At 53.6% G+C, this 22,926-nt stretch overlaps 1 protein-coding gene across 4 annotated transcripts in view; it reads right to left on the bottom strand.

Moving 5' to 3' along the window:
- Positions 1 to 1,996: 1,996 nt before the first annotated feature.
- PTPRA (protein tyrosine phosphatase receptor type A) overlaps positions 1,997 to 22,926 on the bottom strand; it is a 108,463-nt gene continuing 87,533 nt past the window's right edge. For all 4 annotated transcript variants that reach the window (XM_064511633.1, XM_064511632.1, XM_064511634.1 and 1 more), the window contains 19 exons: positions 20,758 to 20,775; positions 18,121 to 18,205; positions 17,412 to 17,485; positions 16,327 to 16,463; positions 14,956 to 15,046; positions 14,420 to 14,496; positions 13,040 to 13,076; positions 11,785 to 11,882; positions 11,465 to 11,584; positions 10,052 to 10,218; positions 8,875 to 9,010; positions 8,348 to 8,497; positions 8,002 to 8,095; positions 7,393 to 7,469; positions 5,711 to 5,845; positions 5,116 to 5,241; positions 4,076 to 4,227; positions 3,587 to 3,722; positions 1,997 to 3,042 (listed from right to left, as the gene is read on the bottom strand). In XM_064511633.1, the coding sequence (XP_064367703.1) occupies positions 2,968 to 3,042; positions 3,587 to 3,722; positions 4,076 to 4,227; positions 5,116 to 5,241; positions 5,711 to 5,845; positions 7,393 to 7,469; positions 8,002 to 8,095; positions 8,348 to 8,497; positions 8,875 to 9,010; positions 10,052 to 10,218; positions 11,465 to 11,584; positions 11,785 to 11,882; positions 13,040 to 13,076; positions 14,420 to 14,496; positions 14,956 to 15,046; positions 16,327 to 16,463; positions 17,412 to 17,485; positions 18,121 to 18,205; positions 20,758 to 20,775 (1,985 nt within the window). In that variant the 3' untranslated portion in view covers positions 1,997 to 2,967. The remainder of the gene's footprint in view (positions 3,043 to 3,586; positions 3,723 to 4,075; positions 4,228 to 5,115; positions 5,242 to 5,710; positions 5,846 to 7,392; positions 7,470 to 8,001; positions 8,096 to 8,347; positions 8,498 to 8,874; positions 9,011 to 10,051; positions 10,219 to 11,464; positions 11,585 to 11,784; positions 11,883 to 13,039; positions 13,077 to 14,419; positions 14,497 to 14,955; positions 15,047 to 16,326; positions 16,464 to 17,411; positions 17,486 to 18,120; positions 18,206 to 20,757; positions 20,776 to 22,926) is intronic.

Genomic DNA, 22,926 nt, shown 5'->3' with positions numbered 1-22,926 from the left:
CGGGGGGCTCTGGGGGGGGGGGAGCACCCCAGGGAGGGTGTAACCCCCCGGAGAGGGGGGCACAGCCTGGGACGGGGGGGGCCACCCAAAGGGAGGGGGCTACGACCCCGGAACAGGGGCTACGGCCCAAAGGAAGGGGCTATAAACCCGGGGTGGGGGCTATGACCCAAAGGAAGGGGGCTACGACCCCAGGATGGGGGTGATTAGGATTGGGGGGGGCTACGAACCCCCCAAAGAAAGAGGGCTATGACACTGGGAAGGGGGCCATAACCCAAAGAAAGGGGCGATGACCCAAAAGAAGGGGGCTACGACCCCGGGATGGGGGCTACGACCCTGGGACGGGGGCTACAAGCTCAAGAAAGGGGGCTCTGACCCAAAGAAATGGGATATTACCCCAGAAAGGGGGCAGTGACCCAAAGAAAGGGGGCTACGACCCCAGGATGGGGGCTACCAGCCCAAGAAGGGGGGCTACGACCCAGAGGACGGGGACATTACCCTGGGATGGGGGCAGTTACTCAAAGAAAGGGGGCTACGACCCCGGGATGGGGGTGATAACCCAAAGGAAGGGGGCCACGACCCAAAGGAGGGGGATATTACCCCAGAAAGGGGGCAATGACCCAAAGAAAGGGGGCTACGACCCCAGGATGGGGGCTACCACCCAAAGGAGGGGGATATTACCCCGAGATGGGGGCAGTGACCCAAAGGAAGGGGGCTACAACCCTGGGCTGGGGACTACGATGCCGAGGGAGGCCGTGGCCCGGGCGGGGGGTCCGGGCGGGGGGCACCCACCTGGGGTCGCGGGGGGGCCCCGAGGTCCCGCTTGCCCCCCGGGTACCAGCCGTGGGACCAGTGCTGGGCCGGGCAGCGGCCGGCGGCGTCCGCCAGCAGCAGCAGCGCCAGCAGCAGCGGGGCCCCGCGGGGCGCCATGGGCACCGGCACGGACGGGACGGACGGACGGACCGACGGATGGATGGACGGGGCGGGCTGCGGAGACGAGCGGCAGGACGCCTGGGTCCCCTCCAGCCCGGGGAGCAGTGGGGCTGGGGGACAAGGACAGGCACCGCGGTCCCCCACCGTCGGGGCTGGGTTTGGGGCCGGGCAACCCCGGGGCGCCCCGTCGGGGCTGGGTTAGGGGCCGAGCACCCTGGGGTGCCCCATGGGGACGGGTTTGGGGACGTGCACTGCGGGGTGCTGTGGGGCCGAGCTTCGGCACCCTGGCCCCCCCCGTCGGGGCTCGGGCAACCTGCTCCCCCCTGTCGGGACTTGGGCATCCTGGTCCTCCCCGTCGGGGCTCGGGGCTGGAGCACCCCGGGGTGCTGTGGGGCCGGGCTGGGGCACCCCGGTTCCTCCCGTCGGGGCTTGGGGCTTGGGCACCCCGTGGTGCCGTGGGGCTGGGCTGGGGCACCCCGGTTCCCCCCCTCCGGGCTCGGGCATCCCGGTCCCGCCCTGTCGGGAATTGGGGCTCGGGGCTCGGGCACCCTGGTCCTCCCCGTCGGCGCTTGGGGCTCGGGCACCCCGGGGTGCCGTGGGGCCAGGCTGGGGCACCCCAGTCCCGTCCCCCCCGTCGGGGCTCGGCACCCCGGTTCCCCCCATCGGTGCTCGGGCTTGGCGCTCGGGCACCCCGGTCCCGTCCTCCCCGTCGGGGCTCGGGCCCCGCGGTCCCGCCGCCCCCCCCGTCGGGCCGGTCTCACCTGCTGTCACCACCGCGGCCGCCGGCTCCGGTGCCACCGGGTGCCGCTCCGCGCCCCTATTTGTAGCGCGGGGCCGGGCCGCGCTGGCGCCGCCCCCCCGGGCCCCCCCGCCCCCCCGTCCCCACCACCCCACCCCGGCCGCGGCGCCGGCTCGTCCCGCTGCTGCCGGCGGCCAAGAGCCGCAGATGGGGAAACTGAGGCACGGGGGGGGGGGGGGGGGGGAAGGATTTGGGTGCTAAATCAGCGCGGCTGCGTTTCTGCGGCCCCCCCGACGGCAAAAAAGGTGGCAGCGGGCTGCGTTCGGCGACTTTTCCTTTTTTCCTTTTTTTTATTTTGACCTACAGAAGCAGAGCGCGGCGCGGCGTGGAGGAGCCGCGGGGGCTGCTCCGGCTTTCCGCACCCTCGCGGATGCTGGGGGCAACCCCGGGGCAGGATCCGGCCCCAGGGACCCCGGCAGCTTTCGGGGACCACCAAGAGCCGGAGGATCTGCGGCCCCGTCCCGCTGGGCGCAGGCAGGACGGGAGCCGGAGGAGCGGAGGAGGCCGGCGTAAAATCCGGCGCGCGGCACACGGAGGTTTCCTTCAGGGAGCAAAAAATCCTTTCCCCCCCCCCTTTTTTTTTTAATTTATTTTTGGTTGAAATCTGCTGCTGTGCTCGGGACCATCGCGGTTTCCAGATCAGCAGCACGTGGCGGTCTGACCCTGAAGGAGGAAACTTTTGCTTTTTCTTTTTATACAAAAATTAGGATATTTATATATATATACACACACACAGAATAAGCTTTTTTTTTTTTTTCCCCTCTCCTTTTTCCTCAAGAGCTGACCGGCAGAAAAATGTGAAACCATTTCCCCGCAGATTTGGAAAAGCTTGTGCTTGTGGGTTTTTTTCTTTTTTTTTTTTAAGATGAGATCCAGAATATCTTTTTCTTTTTTTTTTTTTAAAAAAAGGCTTTACTCCCTCAAGAAAAAAAAAAAAGATTTACAAACAAAATAACAGCCTGTGTCAACTCTCCAGAAGAGAGATGGTATGACAATATTAATCCAAACATCACGCTATTTAATTCCCCAATAAAACATTGGAAAAAAAGGAGCCAACAGTATCTGCACTAACACTTTGCTACATATAAAATCTCCAGCTAATATGAAGCTTATGGTACCAACCTCTAAAACAGTTAAGATATATACACATATTTTGGGGGGGTATATTAACAAACAGAATATTACAAAATATTAAAGAAGGCAACTCTTCTGTCGTGGGTTTCGTGCGCTCGCTTGCTTCACTTGAAGTTGGCGTAGTCCGAGAAGGCGTCGATATATTCCTGCACCACCTTGTAGCAGAATTCGTACTGTTCCTGCGGGAGCGGAGAGAAAACGGCGTCACGCACAGCGGAGCAACGCTCTTCCCGCGTCGCCAGCCGAGGTCTTAATTTGGCCCCGAAGAGGAGGACCTCTTTCGAAGTCCTCAGAGCAACCCTCTCTTGCAAAACCCCATCTACTACCGTCTCCTCCTTCCCTCCCTGCCCACAGCCGCTCGGCTCCGGCGCAAGTCTTTGGGCTCGTGAAGCCCAAGGACACGTGGCGCGTGGATGAAGAAGTCTCCAAGGAGGCTCCTACAGCTCCTAGGAGAGCGTCAACATCAACATCAACGCTCCCAAAGGGGTGGTTGGTGCCTTCAGCCAGCCAAGCGTCACCCCTTTGGATAGCGGGAATTGCGGGGACTTCCTCATCCCAGGGAGAAGTACCTCCTGCCCTGCCTCCATCCCTCACTCTTCCCTGGAGACAACCTTAGGCTGAAGAAGTCTTCCCTCAAAACCCGAACAGAAGCGAATCCGAGCCCGTTCCCGCGGAGCTCCGCGGAGGCGCGTGGGGCGCGGGCGCTGCGGGCAGCGCACTTACCAGTGTCTGCACCATATGCGGCCTCTGCAACCTTAAACTCTTCACCGTCTGGAAGACGTCGAGGATCCCTTCTGCCTTCACCCTCTCCAGCACAGTGCTCAGCGCGCAGAAGGTTCCCGTCCTCCCCGCCCCAGCGCTGGCAAAGAGAAAGCAGAGCATGAAGGGCATCGTCCATACTGACCGTGCTGGTTTTGCCCCAGACGCAAGCCACGGAGGAAACGCTGAAGGACTGGAAGAGTTGACCGTCCTCTCCCAGCTTCTGCTCGTTTAGCTGTCACTTAGACGTGCTTTGACTTCTTGCAAAATGTCTCCGACACTCACCATCAGCACGCACACCGTTCTCCTTGCTTTCTCCTCCTCGTACCGCGTCCACCTACACTCTTACCGCTCAGCTCGAGCTTTCCAGGGATTTTTTACTGCCACTCAAGCTCGTTTCAGCGTTAGTCCCCTCACCGCGGCCTCTGGCCCCCCGTTCTGCCCGGGCTTTACCTGCAGTGCACCGTGATGGGGTGGTTGCCAGACTGCTGCTGCTGCTTCTGCACGGCCGCGATGATGTTGATCATCCCTTTCCCATCACTGGGGATCCCAACTTCTGGCCAGCCGTGGAAATGGAACTGCCGAATCTGTCGGCTCTTGTTTTCCTGGCAGAAGAACACAGCTCGAGCTCAGTAAGGCCATCGGAGGCCCGCTCCGGACCTAAAAACCTGCTGTCTCAGGATCTCATGGAAAATATCCAGTTAGGAAGCACTCGTGAGGTGCTTCGGGGGGAGGCTGGCAGCTGCCAGCAAGGCAGGTGGAGATATCTGCCTGCAGGTACATCCCTGCTGCTGACCATCCTTTCCCAGCCTCTCCACAGCTGATTTTACGCCTCGTGCCAGCAACCTACATAATTCGATCATGACGGGGATGAAGGTGAGACAGGAGTCAGGAGGATGCACATCTAAGGGGAGGAAGTGCTCGGGAGAACTGGCCAAAGCAGTGGATTTTCCAAGGGACAGAGCCGATGGGAGAAACGACGCTAGCTGATGAGCACCTACTGAGGAGGAACGGAAAAGGAGGAAGCGGGGCAGTGGGCTAAAACGGACGTCCAAGAGGAACGCAGGCGAAGCATCCTTGCGGAGAGGGGTCGTTCGCTTGGTATGTGTTGGAGCAGGACACGGCGCAGGGAGCAGACAGGCTGGTGGCAGGTGTGGAAATAAGGCAGCGGTAGGAAGGAGACTGATGGCAGCAGGACAGAAGAGCCGGATGACAAGCAAGTAGCAGGATGGAAACAGCCCTGAGGGCGAGGGTTAGCAGTTGGAAAGGAGGCGAGACTGCAGCACATGCGGGGAGATGGAGGAAAGGACGAGCAGGGCATGAATGCTACTTTGGGACAACTGGGAGCTGACGGAGCTGACGAGGGCTTGGGTGCCTGAGGGAAGGTCAAGGAGCACAGGAATCGCAAAGCACCATGTGCATTAGCAGGGATGAACGGCAGCAACCTCCCCGAGTGCCCGGAGCTCCCCAGAGGGAGAAGGACGGACTCTTACCCTGGTGTTCGTTACCAGCAGGTCCCGCACCGTGTAGCTCTCACACTCCTCCTCCTTCTTCAGCTCTACAGTGATGTCTCCATAGGACACTGAGCCATCAGAAGGCCAGTACTGGGCACACTTCTCCTGAGAAAGCAAATAACAGGAGACAGGGTGAAGAGCCTCTTGTTTTCCTACTGCCTTTAGTGGAAGGACCTTCTCCTGGGGCTGGCACCCTCCAAAGCCACAGGGAATTGCACAAGTTCAGAGAGGAGCTGTGAGGAACCAGCTTGCTATAGCAGATGCCACACCAGGTGCCACTATTTAGCTTCGGAGCCGCTTTAAGAACTGAGGGTCCGGAGTTGTTTGTTTAACTCCTCTCCTCTGGATCTGCAAACATCCGGACCCTTTGCATTAGGATTAGGGGCTGAAATTCCCTTCCCGCGTGTATTTGCCAGGGAAAGGCTGAAAGGGCAACACAGTGTGTGCGGCGCTGGCAGGCGGCAAGGCACTGGCAGCAGCACCGGGGCCATCTGGAGATTTTAAGGGTTTGTACTGATTTCCTTCACCCGCGCTAAAAAGCCTCGCTAGCTGCAGGGACGCCTCGGGCGCTTACCTGGCCTCTCTCCTCCAGCTCTGTTAACATAACTATGGAGCAGGACTTCCACTCCCAGATCATCCGCCAGAAATCCTCTATCGTGTGCTGGAGCGGTCCCTGGCTGGCAATGTAGGAGTCCTTCTGGCGATAGCCCTGCAATCGCAAACCGCGGTCACCGGCGCGCCGGCAGCGCCGCGATGCTGGCGGCCCCCGAAGGCACCGCTGCCCTGCCCCAGGCGAAGGGTGCCCGCGGGCACGTCGGCCCCAGAGCGCCCAGTTGGCACAGCTGAGTTAATCCTTGGAGCAGGGCGACCGTTCATGTGAACCATCTCAGCCTGGGCAGAGAAATCCGCCTCGGCTGGACCTGCTCTCGCAGAGGGCTCGGCTAAGTCCCTGCACATGGACACGGACACATCACCGCTCATCAGCCGAGATGCCGTAAGGCAGCATTTTATCACGGTAAAAACTTTGTTTCTAAAGAAATGCAGCTAAAGTGGGATCATATTGCCTCCATGCCTCACCCATGTGGTAAAGACAGATCTGGGCTCCTACTCCTAAAAGAAGTTGCAAAGGTCGAATTTTGTAGAAGAGCTAGAAATCACGCCTGAGGTCTGGAGACTACAGCGGCAACTTTTATTGGGGATTTTTGGAAGACGTGAGCAAAAATGTAGTAAGTCAGGGTGACTCTGGCTGCTCCACAACCCAGAGATGTTCCTGCTTCAAGAATGAAAACCTCCAATATTCCCCTGGGCCCTGACAGCAAACTACGGCTAAAGATGCTTTGTCATTTGGAGCTTGTCATTTAAGCAAAGTTCAGCAGAGGCAGGAAATTGAATCTTCAACAGAATTGCTTACGTGACATGCTTTTTGAGCTAGATTTGGAACGACAAGGCTGGAGGGCTGCTCAGATTGGTGTTTTGTTCAACGCTAATGCAGCCAGAGCGCAGACGCAGTTAATTTGGGATGTTGTGGCTGGGAATACACTGGTTTCACTGGTTCAACCTATTGCAGCAATGGCCCTTTCGGAAAAATACCTGCCGTTAGGACATGAAAACAGGAATTGGGCTAGAGAAGAGCAGGGATTGTGGTGACTTATACAGCACCGGCCTCGCTGCACAAAGATAAATACTCGCAGGAGATGTTCCCCTGAAGTCAACAGGATTACTCACGAGCAGAGGATGTGCAACGCACCTCGGAGTGAGGAAAGCACTTAACCTCGCTGCCTCATTTCCTCTGGTCAGCGAGACAGGTATAATAGGATTGACCTGGTTTTTCTCAAGGGTTTTGGGATCCGTGTACGGCTCCATTACCTAATCTAGGAGATGTTTTCTGACCAAATGAACAGTGCCATAAGCAATCAGTACTCTGGCCACACGTGTTCTTTCCTCCAAAACCTTCATCCAAACTTGGGAGTTGCAGCAGTGAGACCAGGATTTAGAGGATCGGTTCAGGCTCCAACTCTCCTCTCCCAGGTCTCTGTGGGTCAGAAGACTGGAAGCTCTCAGTGAAACTCCTGTCTGCAGGGTTCGTTTGAGACAAACCGGCACTAGCCATTGACACGAGGCAAAGTCAAGTGGAAAGAGGTTTGTGAAACCCAGGGAAGAAGCGTTTCAGGGCGAGACAAATCCTTCTCGTAGGAAGCAGTGTGAGGCAGAGAGTTTCCAGTGGGAGAGTATGAAAAGAAGATAAAAAATACTCACATCAATGAAGGAAGCATTTACATAGTCCGTATTCTCTTCCCCTCTCTTCACTGGAATGATTACTCGGTTGAACTCATCTAAAATAGAAGCAAATAGAAGAGAGCTTTGGGGGACACTTTCAAAGCACAACTCCTTGCAAACCATGCGTGGTCATTAGACGGAAAGTCCCCAAGGTGAGAGGTCAGAGAGATGTGGGAAGGGGAACCCTGCGTTTACAGCACTGGTCTGGGGTGAGGAGACTCAGCTCCAGCTTTTGCCATGGTTCAGGGAGGCCAGGGCAGGTGAGAAGGGGATGTTGAGGAGAGACTCAGGGAGCAAAAACCTTCTCAACATAGAGACTCTCTTCTCCCTTGAGGTAGAAGGCCTCGGGGAATATAAACCTGCAAAGAAGAAAGCCATGACAGGAACAGGATAAAACAAAAGCAAGAGCTACAAGGAAGCCCAAGGGCAGTTTTAAGTTTGTTCATGAAAATCTACCTCACTGGAAAAATCAAGAGGCTGGAAAAGAAAGGGAAAATCGAGGAGAAAAGCCCTGTCACCACAGCCACCCTAGAAGTTCACCCTAGCCCGCCGAGTGTGCTTTTGCCCGGACACACAAGCAGCCCTTACATGGAATTATCTGAAGCACCCTGTTTTTCTTCATGTTTGCTGGCAAGTTGCCCGTTCTCATCTTGTCGTTCTGAATTTTGATTGAAGTTAGTTTCTGCAGAGGAAGGAACAAAAGCGGTAACAGCTTTCACAGTCATCGAAAGCAAACCGAGTGTGTGACAGTCCCAGCAGCCCAGTGTGGTCCGAGCAAACCCACCAAAACGTCCTGCAGCAGTAGCAGTGCTCATCATGGGGAAGGGACCTAGGAGCTGCTCAAAATCTGCTGTTCGGGACACACTTTGATGCGACACTCATTAAGTTTCCTTCTGAAAAGTGCACAAAAGCAGCTTCCCTTCAGCATACGCACCTTGAACTCCTCTTCCAGCCCGTTACTGCTGGTCCCTGGCACTTTGTTGTAGATTTTCTGGAGGTGGATTTCTAACGAAGTCACTTCCAGCTCTGTGTCACCGTAGAGATAGTGCTCCAGAAGTGCTTGGTATATAAACACATACTGCATCTGAAAGAGTTGCAGGGAGAAACCATCAGCTTCTGCTCCATGCCCCACTCCACTTACTGTCCATATCGCCGTGTGTGTGCATGTGGGTTGCAAATCCCCAACCCGTGCACGTAACACGAGTGGTCACCGAGCACACAGCATGCGTGTAAGACCCCAGTGCTCTCCAGAAAAGTGGACAATAATTCTTCTGCCCCTCCAAAGGGAGTGAGACCTTATTTGCTACATGACCTGGGAGACCTGGAGGAACTTCACGCAGAGCTGAAGGGGAAGCTGGTGATTAGAAAGAGCATGTGAAGGTCTCTCGAGCGTGTGGGGCGACTGACTGCGCTACGAAAATCTAACTACAGCGAGCAAAGCCTAAACAAACCCAAACTTACATCTGTCTGTACCATCTGGCAGCGCTGAGCCCGGATCCGGCTCACGAAGCCGTAAACATCCACCTTCCTCTCGGCGTGCATCATGTCCAGCATGGCGTCGATGACGATAAAAGTGCCTGTGCGTCCTACCCCGGCGCTGAAACGTCAGAGGGAACAAGCAGTCAGCACTGGAGCTCGGTCCCTCCCGGCGCTGCTTGGAGCGAGCCCAGCACTGCAACACAACCCAGGCGAGGGAATGCAGCACTTCCCAGCAGCAAGCAAACAGCAACATCTATTTCGGAGAAGAGGGAGGCTTCGCAGCCTTTTTTTAAGCCCCTGGGTTTTGCAGAGAGATGCATGTAACTCTGCGCTCCAGCTACCACCTTGACCTGCGAGCACGAAGGCACAGAGCGGGGGTAACTCAACGCAAAACCCAAGCCCGGGACGGCTTTCTGAGTCTTCAGGGCTGTTCCTGCCAGCTGTGCCCTGCTCCTCCCAGCCATCCCCTTCACATGAAGGCGAGCCCATAGCGAAGCATTTTTTATGTGGTGGTAACTCAATTGTTAAGGAGAGATGAAGAAGTGAAAGAGGAGGCTCGGAGATGCTACTGAAAGACAAAGCTTTGTTGTCAACTGCTTTCCGAGAAGGAAGCTAAAAAGATGGGAGTTGGGAGGCTCCAGATATGGTTACCATCCCTGCCGTTAACTGCGGGATTTTCTTTTATTGAAGCACAAATAGAGTGAAAGCAACTCAGGGCATCTCCTAGCATCGGAGAAAGAAGGGACGATCCTTTAAATTCAAGCCTGGGGAGCTGATCTGAGGGAGCCCCACTGACACTGTAGGCTACGGTGAGAGGGAAAAATTTCGGCATGGTGCTGCGCAAGGACTTAGCAAGTGTCCTCGGGTCAAACCGTGCTGCAGGCTGCAACGCTGGCTACGGTGCTCTACGGCAGAAGGCAGGGCACGCCGCTTCTGCGGGGTCTGCGGCCAGCCTGGCGGGTGAAAGGGGCTGCAGGGCGGTCAGCATCGCCGTCATCACGGCTCGTGAGCAAAACACGAGGACACGGGTCAGCGCTCCGCTGCCGAGCGAGCCCGAACGCGTCACAGCACTACAGCTCGGCTTCCGCAGAAGCGCGAGACGCAAGCGCAGCGAGACGCGACGCAGGAGAGGCAAGGGCTAGCCACCGCCGGGACTCACCTGCAGTGCACCACGATTGCTCCTGCGTACTGGGGGTTACATGTCTTCACCTTCTTCAGGAACTTCAGCATGCCAATAGGGGTGAAGGGGACCCCGAAGTCAGGCCAGCTGGTGAAGTGGAACTGAGTCACCAGGCGCTGCGGCTTCTTGTTTGTGACGTCCCCTACCTGGAAGGCAGACGTGTGTCCCCATTAACGACAGAAACCTAGATGCATCTCCTTTCCCCAAAACCCAGAGACGAGAAGGAGCTACAGCCTCAAAACTGAACTCTGAGGCTTAAGCAACACTAACGTCCACAAGCTGGAAGTGTGTGGACTCAGGAGCCACGTCAGGCTCCAAAAGCATGACATTTTAATTGCTTAATACCACATCTCGCATCCTACAGATGCTGCCAGATACCAGAGAAGTGCCCTGCTTGTGCTGAGCATATGGTGACCTCTGTGACAAGAGCACCAGCTCATGAAGTGCGCCTGCATGGAAGTCAACCGGACTAGGCCAACTTCACCAGCTGAGCCTCTTTTAGTGCTTCTGGAGGAAGGGGCAAGGTCTAGACAAGCCTCTTTGTACTCTTCTGGGACTAACTGCTGTTCCCCGCGTCCAACAAGGTGGCTGATGAGAGGTGCCAAGCCCAGCCTCGGCTGCTGGGCGTCCACCCAACCTCCGCGCACAGACCTCCTGGCTGTCAAAGCGAAGCGCGAGGTTCAGGAGATCCCAGCTCAACATCTAGCTCGGCTTCCAGCCGAGGCGCCCGGTCGCCTGTGCGTCAGCTCCTTGTTGCCTGCCTCACAGCGCATTAGGAAAATAAACAGAGTGACTAAAACATCCAGAGTCTCGGAGGAGGAAAAATGTAGCGACAGATGGGGAAGTAATTAAAACCAAGGCAGACGGCACTCGATTTTGTCTCAGCTCAGGAGATAAATCTGCCTCATTGCTCAGCCCAAGGAGCCAGGCACGACGTGGCCGGTGGCGAGAGCAGGAACCGGTACCTACGTCCCGTGCGGGCAGGCACCCACCTCACTTCCACTCCGGCACCGGCAACAGCAAGTTGCAGCGCTGCGGTGTTACGGGACTGAATTTCAGACCTGCTACAAATCAGCTGCGCTGCTTTCAACATGGTGATGCCCGGTGTTTAAGGTAAGTCAAATTTTAAATAGCTTTGGTGAAAATGGAGACATGGATGCTGTGGTCTCTGACCAAACACTGTGGGGAGTAACAGCTCCCACCGCACTTCTTTATATGTAAGGAACTGTATTTCCTTGACGGCCTCCTTATTTCTTCTGTCCTTCACAAGGACCTTCAAAGAGCCACCAAGAGCATCCTAGGGCAACGTGAGAGTTTGGGGACCCTGGCAGGGCCTCTGGGATGCGAAACGTGAGATTGAAGGATTGGGATAGGAGAGAGGGACCTCGGTACCTGCTGAATGCAGAACTTCCGCACCGTGTAATCAACCAAGACGGTCACATCTTCCACAGAAACCCGGATGTTTCCGTACGTCCAGCAGCCCTGATCTGGCCAGTACTGCGCGCATTTGCACTGGGGAGAGAAAAAACACAGAGGTGAGGCCTGGCCCACCTGAAGGACTAGGAATCTCAAACTACCTTTAAACATAAGACCTATTTACCGCTCTTGTTTTTGCAAGCCAGACTGGCGTTGGGGGTATCCGGGCACAACCTCTGCCTCCACGCAAGCTACGCCCGGGCAGAGAGCTGCCCCCAAGGCGTTTCACCACCTACCTCCTTCCTCTCCTTCAGGTTGGTCACCATGACAATTGTGGCTGTGTTTTGCTCCCAAATCATCCTCCAGAAATCATTCACTGTTTCTTCTTTTGGTCCTAAATGGCAGGCAAAGAGAGGTGGGGTTTGGGAGAAGACGTCGACCAGTCAAGTGCTGGTAAGACATCACGTACGGCGACCAAAACCCCCCAGAAATAATCGGTGCAACAATTTTGTTGCCAATAGGTGTCAGCACAGGACGCGCTCCGGTGTCTGGGAACGCCGCGATCCCAGAGAACAATCGTATCACACAATAGCAGGGTTTTTAAGGGGCTGGATATGTTTTATGATCCGGAATTCCATTTTTAGCAGCGGGGAAATCGGACACGCAGAGCATGGAAACGAGCTCGCCCAAGGTCAGCCAGGGAAACGGTGGCCGTCACGAGCAGCACTCGCAAGTCCTGCCCCCAAGCCCCGTGCTTTGACCACAAGATCCTATTTAAACACGGCACAAGAATACGTATTTACCACCTGCCAGACAAGGAGCTGACTCAACCCAACCATTCCCTGCCAAGCCTGAGGGCCAGAGGAAAAACACAGCGAAAGCTTTACCCCAGCCGGGTACCGGCGGAGGACGAGGGGGGACGAAGGGGAAGGCGATTTCCAGGCGCGTGAGCTGTCGGTGGCCCGGCAGCGCCGTTGCAGCAGCCGACGATCGGCAATACCCGGGCAATACCCTACCCCACCGCCTCCCACGTTCACCCCGTGTGCCGGCACGACGCCGCGACACGCTGATTTTCGAGGCACGGTCCGACGGCCGGGCTCCCAGCGCACGGAAAGCAGGAGCGCCGCAGGGCTACAGATGGCGCGGGCAAGCCTGCGTTCCTTGGCTCGCTCTCCGCAACAGCGCGCTGCTCCGCTTTATTATGGAAATTTAATTAAGCGACCAGCTGACGGTGTTTTCAGAGAGCAGCAGCACCTGCAGCTGCGCTTGGGGCTGGAGGGACGACGCGGCGGGGCGCAGGCTGGCACGCCGGCGAGCGCAGGGAAGAGCACCTCCGACAGCCTCCAGCATTTCAGGAGCTGGCTGGCTTTGCCAACGCATCCCAGCGCTGGGCTTTGATAGGAACATAGGAAAAACCACGCTGGGAACAAATTGGGGACCGGCCTCCTCGCATTTTCACGGGGCAATAGAAGCAAGGCAGCCGAGCTGTGCTTAGGACGCATCGAGGACCGCTCGCACGACGCAGAGCAAGCAGAAAACCGGCGAGCTTACCTTGTGCAGCAATGAACTTGTTCTTCTCTTGGTACCCCTACGCAAAACAGAAGGAAGAAAAATGAGAGGTGAGTATTTCTCTGAGACAAGAGTCGCGAAGCGGCACTGCATCGTTAATAAACTGAGACGTCGCCCGCTCTGCGCCGGCCCGGTGCTGTGCGGAAGACCGGCTGCAGGCTCTGCGGCGGGTGGAGCAGCGCGGAGAGCGTGGCAAAACTACAGGGAAATCCCTGAGCGGAGACACCTTCCCCTGGAGCAGCTCGTCCCACCTGGGAAGGGACTGAACGTGGTGGCATCCGCCAACCCTGCAGTGGGGTCAGACACCGCATCCACAGCATCACGTGAAAATCGGCACTCATCTCAGGGAAATAAGGGTCAGCAAACTCCCAGGAGTTTATTTTACTTCCTAACGGCGATACATATATTACTGAAGAAAGTAAAAAGCTCTTTTGGGTCTTGCTTTTCCCCCTCTGCCTCCCTCTCTCTCTTGAAGTCTACTTTTCCAGCTACCCTTCCCCGTGTAATTCCTGCTGGAGCCCATCCCACCGGCATTTCCAGCTCTGCCCAGCTCGGTGCTGTGTGCAGGCACGGTAAAAGACCAGAATGAGTTATCCGCTGTTTATTATCTCCGTTTTCCTCCTGGGACACAGAGGCAGGGCGATGTGTTGCCCCAGGCCCTACGTGAGCTCGTGCAGAAGGATCTCCCCAGGCTCGGCCAGTGCTGTAGCCACCTTCCAGGCAGAACCTGCCTCCTAAGGAACAGCACGTTTCACTACTAAAAAACAAGATTTTGTACCAATATGAGGGCTAGAAACTCAAGTTTATATGAAACAAAAGGGAGAAGTGAAGGCACGTTCCCTCCCCTTCAGAAGTCAAATTCACTAGCAAAAAGCACGTTCCTTAGGCAGGTGGCAAAACTCCTGCCGGCGACTAAGAGCAGAGGAGGCAATGGGGCCTCCTCTTTCTTTTTCATGCCCTTCACACACCCGTTGGTGGAAGTCAGTTATTTTAGAAGGGGGGAAAAGGGAGGTGTGAGGAGATGTGACCGTGGCAACAGAGCTACAAACGGGATTTATCAGCCCTGGCTCTCAGCCTCTTCCTCTAATCGCCAGACCACGTTCATCGGGGTTCACGAAACCGAGCGGGAAACAGTGCGCTCTGCTGCAGCTCTACAAATGTTACAAAGTCAAAAAATAGCCAAGCTATTCCTCCAGAGAAGCTAAGGGACATTAAAATAGTTTCTATATGATCCTTTTCCAGATGAGTCGCGCCCCATAAAAGCCACACGCGCAGAGTGAGCCGGGCTTCTGGCGAGACCAGCCACCGCAGGACGAAGCCCACTGGGTGGGGATTTGCCCTTCAAAGTACCCGAGAGCTTACATTAATGAAGGAGGCGTTAATGTAGTCGGAGTCGGGAACCCCTTCGACGGGCGTCAGATGAACCCTGGAATGATCGTCTGGAGGGAAATGAAAATTAAGCATTAGAAAAGAAACCCACGCGAGCTGCAATCTGGCATTCTGACTGCTGGATTGGGCTCCTGGGCTTGATAAGTCCCCAAAGATGGACTTCACTTTATGCCCCCAAATTCTTCCGGGCTTAAGTCCGGCGTGGCGATAAACCTCACACTAGAAAGTTTTTTGGCAGCAGAACGTATAGATTTGAGGAAATCCCGAACCCCTTTCCCCGCCTGCAGGGAGCCCTTCCAGCACGTGTCCAAAGCCAAAGCATGCGCAGCAACCCGGCCGGCATGCAAAACCGCAGCTCCCTTCCTCTAATCCTTATTTCCCGCTATTGAATCACCACCCGAGGGGTCTTCTGGGCTTTTCTCCCCCCGTTTTGTTTCTTTTTTCTCCTCCTCGCCCCATGGGGCAGGAAGGCAGCAGCACCCCGAGCGGCCGGCCGTGCAGGGACCTACAGGGCAAGATGTTCACGTAGCGGTTCTTCTCCTTGTTCTCCTCCTTGGAAGCAGCTTCGCACGTGGCCTGGATGGGACACGCCGGGAGAGCCTGAAACGGCAGAAAAACGAGGTTGGCCATCACGTTCTCCTCCACGGGGGGAGTCATGCCGCTGCGGTAAAGACAAGCCAACCGGCGCAACCACGGTGTGGGAGAACCTGGTCTGAGGTCCATCACCCCCTTTGCTTGCCCATGCTGCCCCTTGCCCCCATCGAGCTCAAGGTGACTACTTACTTAAAATGGGACCCACGGACACGAGGTGGCAGCAAAACCTCCAGCACCAAAGCCACCAGCACGGGGCAGCTCGTTTCTACGTTTCTGCGCGCCTTTGAGGCTCCTGCTGAGCTTCTCCTCCACTAAGCGATGCCGCCGTGCACCGATTTAACCCCTGCCAGAAAACCCCGTCCTCTCTGCCCAAACACAGACCGCGGCAGCAGCGAGCTCCCCGGCGCTGCCAGGGATTTCTTCTCTGCCGGGAGCCCGCTCATGCTGCCAGGACGCAGAGCCTGCCCCAGGGATGGGGAGCTGGAGATGCTGTCCAGCCAGCGCAGCCGACATTCAGAATGATAATAGAATTTCTTTAATTAATTGGGCCAACAGGGAATGCAGGTAGTTCAGTAGCTCCGGTGTGACCCCCTGGGGTACTCAATCCAGTTACTTAGCTCTGTCCCCTACCTCATTACTCCTCACAGCATTGTGCACTTTTGTCTTGGCAAGACGCAACTGCACCAGGTTTAACGGCACAAGAAGCTGCCGGGCTTAGCAAGAGCCGGAAGAGGCTTTGGACACCTCAAAGGAGATGATCTGGTACTGTGGGATAAGCACTGAATTACTGCCAAAAATCATCAGTGCCGAAGGCCAACTTTTGTCTTGTAAATCGTCATCATTCCGTTTCAGAGTTAACAGCTCACTGAGCTAAGCGGGGTCATTTATATCTCCCTGCCAGAGCTTTTGTTTGGGCCATCTGTGGGTTGAAGACAACTACACCACATTGCTTTCCGTTTAATTCAGCACGGTGCCTGGCGCCAGCAAGAGAGCTGCTCAGCACCGCGTGTCACCGCTGCGTTCATGTCGCACCCCCAGGTTGGTTGTCGCTTAAGGCAAGAGAAGAGTGGAGGAGAGGGGCTGGAAGCAGAAGAAAGCCTGGGCAAAAAGCCTTCACCGTACCTATAAATCATCATTCCTGGGTCCGAGTAAAGAACACCCAGACCTGTTTTAACGCACAAAGTACCGGGGCCCGAAGGTGCCGAGACGAGCGCAGAGCTCTGCAGACGGGACCCCGCCGCGCGTCATGCCGCAGGCGCGTGGAAGAGAGGGGATTAAGCACTCACGTTGAACTCCTCGCGGAAGAGTTTGTTGTCGTCGGCCATCCGCCGGTTGATCTCCTCTTCCAGCTTCTCCACGGGCAGAGGCGGGTACTTGCGGTTGGTGCTGGGCGACCGGGCGAGCAGCGGCATGCTCTGGGGCTCTGCGGGGACACAGGCGGCCGTCAGCAGCGCCCGGCGCTCCCGGCCCTCCCGCCTCGCTCCCTCGCCATCCCCGTGCCTCCACTTAGAGCCGTATAAAACTTGTGCCAGGGAGGCCTTGGCCACCAGCAAAAAAACGGGCCGGTTTTCATAGTGCTCGCGCATGATGTTGTTCCAGTAGCTCAGAAAACAGATCTGCACGGGGCACAATGTGGATAATGTGGATTTGTGCGTCTCTGTGTGTATTTAAGAGGTCTGGAAAGGTTTTTATAAAGAAAAACAACGTATTCCTTGCTTTGCTTTGGAAATGCTAGTTTGATGCCTGCATTAAGCGTGACAGTTTTTGCAAAGATGCCAGAGTTTTATTCAGCTGTCATCCTAATTTGAAGGGGTATAAGGATATTTAATTATTTGCAAAGATGTGTTTTCTCAAGTTCCCATTGACTGGAGTCAAGCAGGTATTACGAGAACTCAAGAGGAATTCTCAGTTGTTCGGTTTTGGAAGTTATCATATATTTTGGTATTAAACGCTCCGAGGGGAAACATATTGTCGCGCGAACGCGAGTTGGGGAGAGAATTTTCTTTTTACGAACGTTTGCCAAAATTATGCAAAAAGGGAGCAAGCCCAGAGCAAGAAACATATATAAAAGTAGATGAAAAAACACTTTTCTGTGAAAATATCGTGCAGGAGAGCCAGGCCGTCGTGACTACCGGCTGGCTGCAAAGCGCCTGCCCTGGGGGTGCTGGGCCGCTGCATTTTGCTGGGCTCAAACTGCGGCAGCGGTGACTCGCTGGTGCTCCTGAACCTCTACAGAGCTGTTTCCTGACCGGTTATTCCTCCGGCCATGAGCCCCAGAGGCTGCCCACGTGCCCAAACCTGGGACCGAGCTCTTTGGTTTCGGAGCACCGCAGGGTTCCTGCTCCCCGCGTCGCGCCAGCGCGGGCCTCACCTGCGTCGTCCGTCCGGCCGTTGGACAGGCGGAAGGAGTTGGAGTGGCTCCCTGCTTGCTTGTATTTCTTGAACCTATCGAAGAAAAGAAAGCGGAGAAAGCCGGGAGTTAGCGCTCTGTTAAGCCAGGGCAGCTTCGGGGTGACGGATGCCCTCTCGAAGCCCCAGGGCGTGCTTTTTCTCCATTTGCTTTCCGGCGTTTTTTAATTTAAGAGCATCCATCCATCCTCAGCAGCATCTCAGGAGCGGCCGAGCTCAGGACCCGAACGCCGCTGCTGAGCTCTCGAGGCAAAAAATTTCCGCGCCCTCACTGCTGCGAGGCCAGGCCCCAAGCCAGGAAACCAAGGGAACTTTTCCACCACTAAGGAAATGGCTTCTTTTTTTTAATTATTATTCTTTAATCACCTGAACGGTTAGTAAACTAAAATGCTTACTGCAGGTGAATAAATGCTCTTTCCTAGCCGAGCAGATACGCACTCGGGAGCTGGGAACGGAGGACAAGTTTGGAGCAGCCCGGACTGAATTACCGAAACGGTGTTTTCATCCTCCTCCTCGGTCCCTTTTTAAAACGCTGCCCGCGTCGGTCTTGCTTAGCTTAGGAAACGGCACGAAACGTTCACGATCGAAAGCGGCCGCTTGCTTATTCCTCTTTGCTCAGTAATTAATTTCTGCCCTTAATAAGGGCGGCCAGCGTTAAAACCACTCCTTACCTTAGCATGTACAGCACGATAATAATAAATACTATGACCAGAAGGGAGGACAGGGCCACCATCACTGCTATAATCGGAGTCTCATCTGCAAGAGGAAAAGAGAGGAGTGGTTAACCATCCGAAACAAGCCGGCGCCGTCATTTAGGAGAGCAAATCGCTTTACAATTTCTCGTTCTGAAACGAGAGAATTCGTTAACACGGTGACGCTTGTCAAATCCCCCAGTGAGGATGCACATGACATGGAGCTTGCTCCAAAGTCCTGCTCGATGCCCATCAGAGCGGCTGGCAGCGGACGTGATTAATAGCCGGGGGCGTCTGAGCCCCCAGCGAAGCCCTACCAACACGGCAAAGAGGCCGCGCGACCGGCTTCCCGCTGCCATCTCTATTCGTTTTCCTGGGAAATCTCCTTCCCAATCCGACCAGGGAGGTGGAGGAAAAAGAAGCCACGACGGACACCGCGACTCAAGAGAAACCGTCTTGCAAGAGCAAAACGATTTCGGGCGAAGACGTGTGCATGTTCCCCTGGAGCTACACTGCGGGCTTCGCAAGGGAGCCGTGCTTTCCCAGGGATGTGTTTCTCCCTGAGCTTTTACTCGTTAAATTATCAACTGAATAATTGATTGCTAGTACCGAGAAAAAGGCTTGGAGTGCTTTCTGCGTGAAAAACCTGGGTCGGCTTAATTCGACGCGGCCTCAAATCTACGACTTGGCACACCTGCATCCTCCATCCGACCACTCGAGCCGTAAATCTAAGTCTTTGCACCAAAACCTCAGTCCTGCCTGAAATTTCAGTAGCAGCGGGTTATACAAGGGGTCAGACCAGGCGATATAATGGTCGCTTCCAGATCAAAAGTGTGCATCAAATTGCATTGCAAAAAAGAATATCCGAGGCAAAGCTCCTCCCGCGGCAAAGGCAGCCGTGGGCTTGCAGGTCTCTGCCCTAAGTGCCAGCAATTCTGTTCGTTTTTGATAAGCAACAGGTTATTCAGTTTGCATATATGCAAAACTATGTATGTGCAAACTGGATCGCAACTCCTATCAGATGCAATGATTTGTTTTGCTCTCCGCCAAAGCCCCTCTATTACTGACCGCTGCTAGAAATCAGATAGAAAACAGTCCCAAATAATCAATAGTCAAAGTGTACTTGTTATTTAAGACGTAGGTGGTATTTAAGACATACCACTGTGGATGTTTCCACCTGAGGGTGAGAAGTAAGATGCAGAAGATTTTCATTAACTCAGAGAAAAAGCGCTTTTCTGTTCCTCACCTCCCCAGTAACCCTCAACCAGCAATTTGCTAGGAGGGCTTTTAATTCTGGAATATCATTAGTGAGCTTATTCATAAAACTTCCTCGAGAAGAAAACCACCTATTTCTCCTCTTTCCAGCAGCAGGGATTCAAAATCGTTTTGCGATTCCCTTTCCCGATGTCAGGGGACGTTTATTCCCAGGGCTCGCTTCCCCACGGACCAGCTTTGTTTTTCACTCTAAACACTCCTAAGATTTAAAGAAAGACGCCAGCACGAGCTCAAAGACATTCAATTCATAGCGGAGCTGATCCCGCACTGATTAGTCCGGCAGAAGTCAACGTACCTGGTCTTAATCTGCTGCAGTTTTCCAGGTCTGGTTAACTTAAAAGGGCTTAGTGGTAAAGCCCCCTTAATCTAGCAGAGATTCGCCTTTTTAATGGAAAAGCCATATAAGCGCTGTGAGTTTGCTGTTGCTATACCCTCCATCAATTTTCTCAGTCATATATTGGTAAGGGGGGATGACTTTTGAAAAAAGATGTGCGTATGTCCGAAAAACCTACGTGTGAACCAGCCCTGCCTCGAGAGGCAGGAATAAATCACCGTATCCCAGTTCTGCTCCCAGGGCTGCTTCTCGGTACCAGAGAACCAGGATTTGTGACTGATCCCCCAGAATAATCCTCTAAGCCACAGGATATGGAAAATATTAACAGCACCGGCGCTAGGAAGTCAGATTTTTGCCATTTTTTTTTGTTGCTGTGCTCTCGGGACTAGGGATTAACAGCGCCAGAAAGAGCACTAAATAACCCACAAGCCGTGCCAGACCTGCGGGAAGAGGCAGAGCATTTCTGCAAGGGTTTGACCATGTTTAAAGACGAATTTTGGGCCCGTGTCCCTTTTCTTTCCACTGTGCCGATGTTCAATCTAATGCGTATTGATACGAAACATTGCAGAGTATCGGTCTTTTCATTTATCCCACCCGTGGCAGCAGGGTAGCGTGAGTTAAGAGTACCTAATTGGACTGTCACCTAGTTTTTAAAGCTGAAATACTGATCAGCATAATGATGAAACACACCCGGACAGCTTGTTTCTAGCTATACTTCTGGTCTAATAATTCCTGTATGGCTAAAGCGAGGTGTAATTGCCAATAGCTTTTTAGTGATCTCAATTCCCTGAACGAAGTCATCCAACCAGCGATGGAAAAATGAGTGTAAAAACTGTTAAATTAAAGAAATGGATTTTTACAACGCCTTGCCAACAGAATTAAGGAGGATAATAATTACTCACATCATCCGCAGAACAGCTCTCCCGATCTAATCTAATAGCACAATCTTTTTGAAAAGGTCTTTACTTAGGGTTTAAATAAAGAGCAAAGAAAAATAAGATTCTTACCTCTTCTGTCAGAGTTACCTGCAAGGAAAATAGAAAGAAACTCTCTTAGCAACAAAGAAATGTACATTTGAATAAGAAAGGAAAGAACACAGATTGAGATACTAACAAATTTAGTAATTCTCATAGTCTTCTTGCAAGCCTTTCTTTTAAATTAAGAGCTACTACAGCATGAGGTTAAAATGACTTTCAGCTTTTACTTATTAATAGAGAGAAAAGGAACAAAAGGACATTTCTAGCCTTTTTGATAATGAGGAAAAGCCTGAAAGGAACTTATTTTGCCTTTGGGTTTGATAGCCACTGGGGAAAACAAGAAACACTTTGTATTTTCTCCTTTTCCCTCCCCAAATTTGAAGATGCTCTTTCAAATTCACACGTTGTCGCTGAGCACGTGAAACCGGTGATGTGGAAGAAGAGTCGTTCTCTAAGGGAAAGAAAGGCAGATAATTTGGAGGGTTACTGTAAAAACTGCCAATTTGAAAAATAAAAATCGTGATACTTTGTTGGAGAACGCAGTGACCAGCATACACAAAAATGCAAACGTCCGGAAGAACTTCGCAAGGGAAACAAGCCTCTGCGGCCAAAGAGGGAACTGAAGCCGAGCCATAAACATCTATAAACACACTGCTCTTAATGACATAATCCATTTAAGCCTATAATAAGCAAGCCACTGATGTAACTCATTAGCACTTCAACATTAAGAGATAATAGGCGTGCATTAAAGAGTGACTGAGCCAAGAGTTCAATTAAAAGCGGTTGGGCGTGAGGGTCCTCGCTTTGCACGCGCGGGACCATGGCACGGGGTTGAGGGCAACGTTTTGAAGGGCAGAGGAGCAGGAAGCACCTGTAGGTGCCCTAATGCAGCGAGGATGCATTGAGCAACTCCTTCTTTGAGGTCTCACATGTGAGACCACTGAATCGTTTGATGACTGATGCTCAAATTCCCCATTGAGATTAATCAAAAAGGTGGCCCCAACACTAATTTTGCTCCTTGACAGTTGAGCTCAAAGGTTGGTCGCCCGTCATAAGGCCTGGCAGGAAGCGAGAAGCATCAGCAATGCCCGTCTTGCCACAGCGTATGCCGTGGGCGTTAAGGACAAACAGTAACCTGAGTCATAACAACAACAGCAAAGACATGAAAAATATAAATTCAGCCCCTCGATAGCAGACATCATATTGCAAAATCCAAATCTTAGCAGCACTTAGGTTTTTGCCTTCACAAGTCCCATCAGAAGGCTATTCTCAGCTAAACTCACACTGTAGTTAGGATTAGTTTGGACTCCTTTGCTCTGCATAAAAGCTTTGAGGAACTGTGTTTGGAAGCAAGCCGGATGATTTCTGTGCTGGCAGGATGCTAAAAAAGGTGGGTTTTGCCCTCCTCCCAGCCACATCCCTTCGCATGCTGATAGGAAAGATGACTTCACTGCTGCTTCCCCTGGCTGCAGCTTCTGAAGATGCCTAAAGAAGGAGGGCATCTAGATCCCACAGATTTTAAGAGGGATTTAGACACCCAACACCCGATTTCTCTTGAGAAACTAATTCTTAAGGGATGTACACTTGACTTCTCCCAGCATTAACTCTTCTGTATCACCTGATTTCGATCCCTTCTATCTCACCGCCAAGGTAACAACCCTGGTTCTTCACTAAACCCTGCTCTCTCAAGGCTTTCACTCCAAGCTCCAGCGGGTGCTGGTATGCAACACTTCTAGCTCAGGAGGCATGCAGTATTGAAGCTGGGTCCCAAATACGCAGCAAGGGGCAATGTATGGCTGAAGAGTCACAGAGCAGCTACGGTTTCCAATCACCTCAGCCTCTTTCTGCCTGATCTTTGGTCTTAACCTACATTGAACAGTCAAACTCTACGTTCTTGGTGGGTACTTTTATAAGGTCCAAGGGGGGAAATGATAGCAGGATGGTAATATGGAGAATTCTTCTTCATCTAGGTCTTTGAAGGATTAAATTAGCCCAAGGAAAGGGGAAAAGACTGACAATGCAAGCATTATAGGACGTGCTGGCAAATGCAGTATTGACACATCCACGCGTTGGTCCAGCATGAGCCATGGAAAGTCAGAGTGGATGCACCTATGCTCTGCTCCCAAAACCACAAAGGCACCATAAAATTCTCCGTGGCGCTGCAGGAGCTGAGCTCCAGAAATAACCAAAGCCGACGAG

Source organism: Dromaius novaehollandiae, chromosome 4 (assembly GCF_036370855.1).
Source record: "Dromaius novaehollandiae isolate bDroNov1 chromosome 4, bDroNov1.hap1, whole genome shotgun sequence".
NCBI lineage: Eukaryota > Metazoa > Chordata > Aves > Casuariiformes > Dromaiidae > Dromaius > Dromaius novaehollandiae.
The sequence above is the reverse complement of the archived record's forward strand: the minus strand, read 5'-3'. Positions and strand labels throughout refer to the sequence as shown.